The sequence below is a fragment of the Solanum pennellii genome, chromosome 4 (assembly GCF_001406875.1).
Source record: "Solanum pennellii chromosome 4, SPENNV200".
Lineage (NCBI taxonomy): Eukaryota > Viridiplantae > Streptophyta > Magnoliopsida > Solanales > Solanaceae > Solanum > Solanum pennellii.
This window is the reverse complement of record NC_028640.1, coordinates 19845998-19850706: the sequence shown is the minus strand read 5'-3', so window position 1 is coordinate 19850706 and position 4709 is coordinate 19845998. Positions and strand designations below refer to the sequence as shown.

Below are 4709 nucleotides of genomic sequence, written 5' to 3'. Positions count from 1 at the left end.
AGAAACTTCTCTGCAAATGATTCATTATTCCACTCTGTTTCATCAATTTAGACAAAAACTCGAAGACAGGTTGTATGAGTGTGAAAAACTTGTCATTTTCCGTAACCACCAGTTTGCAGTCATTAACATTGATCAATCCCTTGTGCAAGAGAATCTCGACAGTCACGAAATGGTTACCCGAAATGTTCATGACTGTCAAAATCCTTTTTGCATTAATCCAATCCATGCCTCCAGGAGTTGGCCTAATACCCCTGACATAGTCAATCATATCATCATCGCATACAAAGTCATCTAGTAACTAACTCCTGCTTTTACCACCTAACATTGTTGCCTCATCGCTCATTTGATTATATCTATGTAGGTAGTTCATACAGAAGTTGAGATCCAGGATTTTACCTTTGGGATCATAGTAGTCTGGGTATTTCCAATGCCTCTGACGCATGCGGTTAAGAATTTTGTCAATATACTGAAATAAAAAATAATATTAAATAGTTAGAAAGAGTATTCACTGAAAAGACATAAGAAATAGTTAATAATATAAAAAGTAGGATTACCCAGTCTTGCCACCAAACTGTTAGGCTTGTCATGTTCCTGAAATCTTGACCGATAAAAATATGTATGCCATATTCCATTTGAATATCCTTTGCACCGGTCACCTTAATTACTGCTTCTTTTTCGCTACAGAGGGACACCTATAAATATTCAACTTTTTATACTCCGTCACCTCTTCCTCCATTATGGCCTTTGGAATTTCTCCAAACATCTTCCTCTTCAAATTTTGCATTGCCTTGACAAATGATTCTTTTCTCCGCTTGGCCTTTGGATTACATGCATGCCGCACATTCTTTGATACAATGCCCTTCACACCCCTCTTGTTTTTAAATTCATTGACATCTTCACTCAATTTTTGTAGATACATGATAGAATCTTCATTATGTTTCTTACACTCATCACAGAAAAATCCACAACATCGTCTACAAGAGGTATCCCCTTCATGTTGTCCTGCACCAGCACCAGAAGCATCACCAACACAAGCAGCAACAGCAGCACCAACACCAGCACCATCATCAACATCAACACCATCATCAGCATCAAAAACATCTAATTCATTACTGACTTCATTGGGAACTCTCTCTATTTTGATGGTTGTTGCTCCAGCCAACACCATTTTAATTTTATCCACAACAGGATCAAAAATAGTTTCAACCAACCCTAGAGTTATTAGATATGACATTTGCAATTCCTCTTTTGTTGGGGTAATCCATGGATGGACAACCTAAAATATTAAAAATGAGTCATCAGTAAGAATTTTCTGTTGCTACAGATGAATTGTTTGTCGCAACATTTGTGGCACACGACTCATCTGTCGCAACATGAGTCACATGTCGCAACACATGATTCGTCTGTTGCAACATTTGTGTCACATGTAGCTACAGAGGAGTCATGTGTTGCAACATGTGACACATGTTGTTACAGATGATTCATCTATAGCAATATTTGTGACACATGTTGTGACAGACAATTCATCTGTAGAAACAGATGAATTATCTGTAGCAACATGTGACACAAATGTAGCAACATATGCATGTAATGTACTAATAATAACTTACTGCATCAAAAGGAGGGTTAAAAAGATCTTGAATATGCCCTTCTTTGGTAGTTTTTGTTCTTGCCATCAACCGACTCATCATCCTTGGGGATGATCTCTCTTTTGCTACAATTACTTGGTAGGTCAAATAAGGAACGACTTCAAATACACAGGCCTGTAAAAAGGAAAACCTATCAATAATAAAATGTTGAATTATTACTTAATATATATTAAAAAGATTTAAAACGTTCAGTTTTACCATGAAAGCCCATGGAAAACCAAACAAGTTGCTGGTCTTTTCTCTTAAAGGCCTCAATATGTAGTCGATAGTTAGATAAAAGCTCTCATGACCCCACGAGTAAGAGAAGAAGGAAAAGTTTGCAGTAGAGAAGAAATAAATAAATTTTGTGGAATACGAAACGACATCTATAGAAAAGACATGAGAGAGGAGAGAGGGAAAATGAAAATTAAATTGTTTATTTTTTTAAAATTTTGACAATTTAAACTGTGACATATGTTGCTACATATATAATATATGTTGCTACATATATACTAACTGTTGCGACATATAGTTTTTTTGTGTTTGTTACTACAGAAATTACATATATAGAAGAGAAATTAGTACAAATAAATAAATATTGTGGAATACGAAATGACATTTATAGAAGAGACGAGAAAGGAGAGAGGAAAAATAAAAATAAAGTCGTTTAATTTATTTTAATTTTGACAATTCAAACTGTGGACATAAGTTGCTACATATATACTATCTGTTGCTACATATATACGAACTGTTGCTACATATATACTATATGTTTCTAAATATATACTATTTGTTGCTACATATGTACTATCTGTTGCTACATATATATGAACTGTTGTAACATATAATTTTGTCGTGTTTATTACTACCAAAATTATATTTTAATTAACACTTCACCAATTGCTTTATACAACTTATCAACAAAAAGGTAATTCACAATGATATGATATACATAACCACCTATCTAATCAATGGTTATAAACTCAACATTTTCATCGATAGTTCTACACATCTCTGGGTCTTCATTATTACTAACGTAACCATTTGGAGCCTTTACAATCCCATAATTCCATAGGAGTGAAGCATATCTCAAGAGAAGGGTGTCAGCATTAATTCCACATGATGGTACTTGTAATCCACCACTCAAATACTCAGCGTAACAAAAATTTCACAATCTCTGCATGGTATATCATCAATCAGAAAATATAATAACATCACATTTCGATAGTCATAAGACAAAATAATATTGTGATACTTACATACTACTGCTTTCTTATTGGGTAATACCAGTAACATGACTGACTTCAAATGGGTGAGATTTGTTCTTTCCTTGGTAACATTTAAGAACTGACCAGTTGGTTCGCTCATTTTGCTCAAAAAATTCACTCAACTGAAGGTACTTTGGCAACATTGTATCCATCTTTTGAATCTTGGAGGATAGTTTTCTATTATACCTATTTGAGGACATGAAATCATACACTTTTATGCACTGTTCCTTCAATGCAACGACTTCCAAGACCCAATGGAATTTCACATTACTATTTATAGGGACATAAACATCATCCGTCAAGTGTCAAGGCATTCCAGAAGGTATAGTGTACCCTTTCATTATGTCAATGATTTTATCCTCATATTTACTAGAATTGTCAATGTATGTTTTGAAAAATTAACTAGTGGTGGTATATTGATATTAGACTGAATCTTTTGCTTCGACTTCTTACGCAAATAGTAAAATATGACATCCACATACTGCACACATGCATAAAATAAGTGTATCAATTTAGTTGTATATATTCATGTACTAAACAATACATATAAAAGTGAGCGTAGATTTACCTCATCATTCCAGCACCTATTGGGTTGAGACATTATGTAGAACTAGTCCTTATTCATTGGAAATGCAACTACTAAATCAAGTTCGTCAAATTCAAATTTTGAGAAATTGTCTAAGTAGTGATCCTCCTTGGTTCCTCTGCAATTGTGTAATCATTATAAATCATTATATATTGGACAACAAGAAGAAATTCTAATAATAGTTGAACGACTTTACTTGCTTTACTTTACTTACTTTTTTGCATGATGCTTGTAAAGACCCTCTTTTATCCATTGCGAGAAGAAGTACATTAGTTCAGTTGGACCCTCTCCATCAATGTTAAAACCTTCAAACTGATATTGTCGCTTCACATCACAACTGACAACTTTGACTTTCTTCCCTTTCTTTTTCGCTTTCGCTTTTTCTTTCTGCTTCTTCATCTCCATCTCCTTTGCCTTATTCTTCTTCTCCTTCTCCTTCTCCTGTTTCGCCTTCTTCTCCTTCTCCTGTTTCGCCTTCTTCTCCTTCTCCTTCTCTTCCTTTGCTTCTTGTCCTTCTCCTCCTTTGCATTCTTCTCCTTTTCCTTCTCCATCTCCTTCTTTTCCTTCTTCTCCTTTTCTTTCTTCTCAATAATCATAGAAATAGTTTGATAAATAGGTTTTTTCAACCTCCTACATTTCAAAGGCTGTGAAGTTTTCTTGGATCTTTGCACATCAATATTATGAGACATTTCCTTAAAAATATCAGTGAATCTTTTAACACGGCTAATAAAATAATCATGTTGCTCTCACATTCTTCGTATAGACAAAAAGAGCATTTCATGTTAGAAGATTGAGTTGTTGTCATGGATGAAGCTTCTTGTATCATTTCATCTACAAGGTAAATAAAAAAATATTGAGATTTTACAATTCATTATAAAATAATAATAGCAGTATGTTGCAACCGATTGATAGTCTGTTGTGATAAATTAACATTATGTTGTCACATATGTACCTGTTGTTGCGCAACATATCCATCTTATGTAGCAACAAATGCACATCTATACAGATTATTGCAACATTTGAATCTTATATGACAGCAGATGACCAACATATCAATTTTACAATTCATTATAAAATAATAGAGAAAAGACATAAAATAACCACTGAAGTTGTCTTGTATTTTTAAAAAGACACTTCAACTTTGTAACTGTCCTATTACCCCATTAAACAATTATGAACCGGTATTATTATACCATTTTTTGATCAGCCCCTAATTTTAATAAGCAA

The 4709-nt window shown here is 33.7% G+C and overlaps 1 protein-coding gene across 1 annotated transcript; it reads right to left on the bottom strand.

Moving 5' to 3' along the window:
- Nucleotides 1-3506: 3506 nt before the first annotated feature.
- On the bottom strand, nt 3507-4078 carry LOC114076833 (protein PXR1-like). Its single transcript, XM_027916448.1, has 3 exons — nt 4010-4078; nt 3697-3956; nt 3507-3600 (listed from the first exon to the last, which is right to left on the bottom strand). Exons 1-3 carry the CDS (start codon nt 4076-4078, stop codon nt 3507-3509), a joined length of 423 nt encoding a protein of 140 aa, XP_027772249.1.
- Nucleotides 4079-4709: the final 631 nt, after the last annotated feature.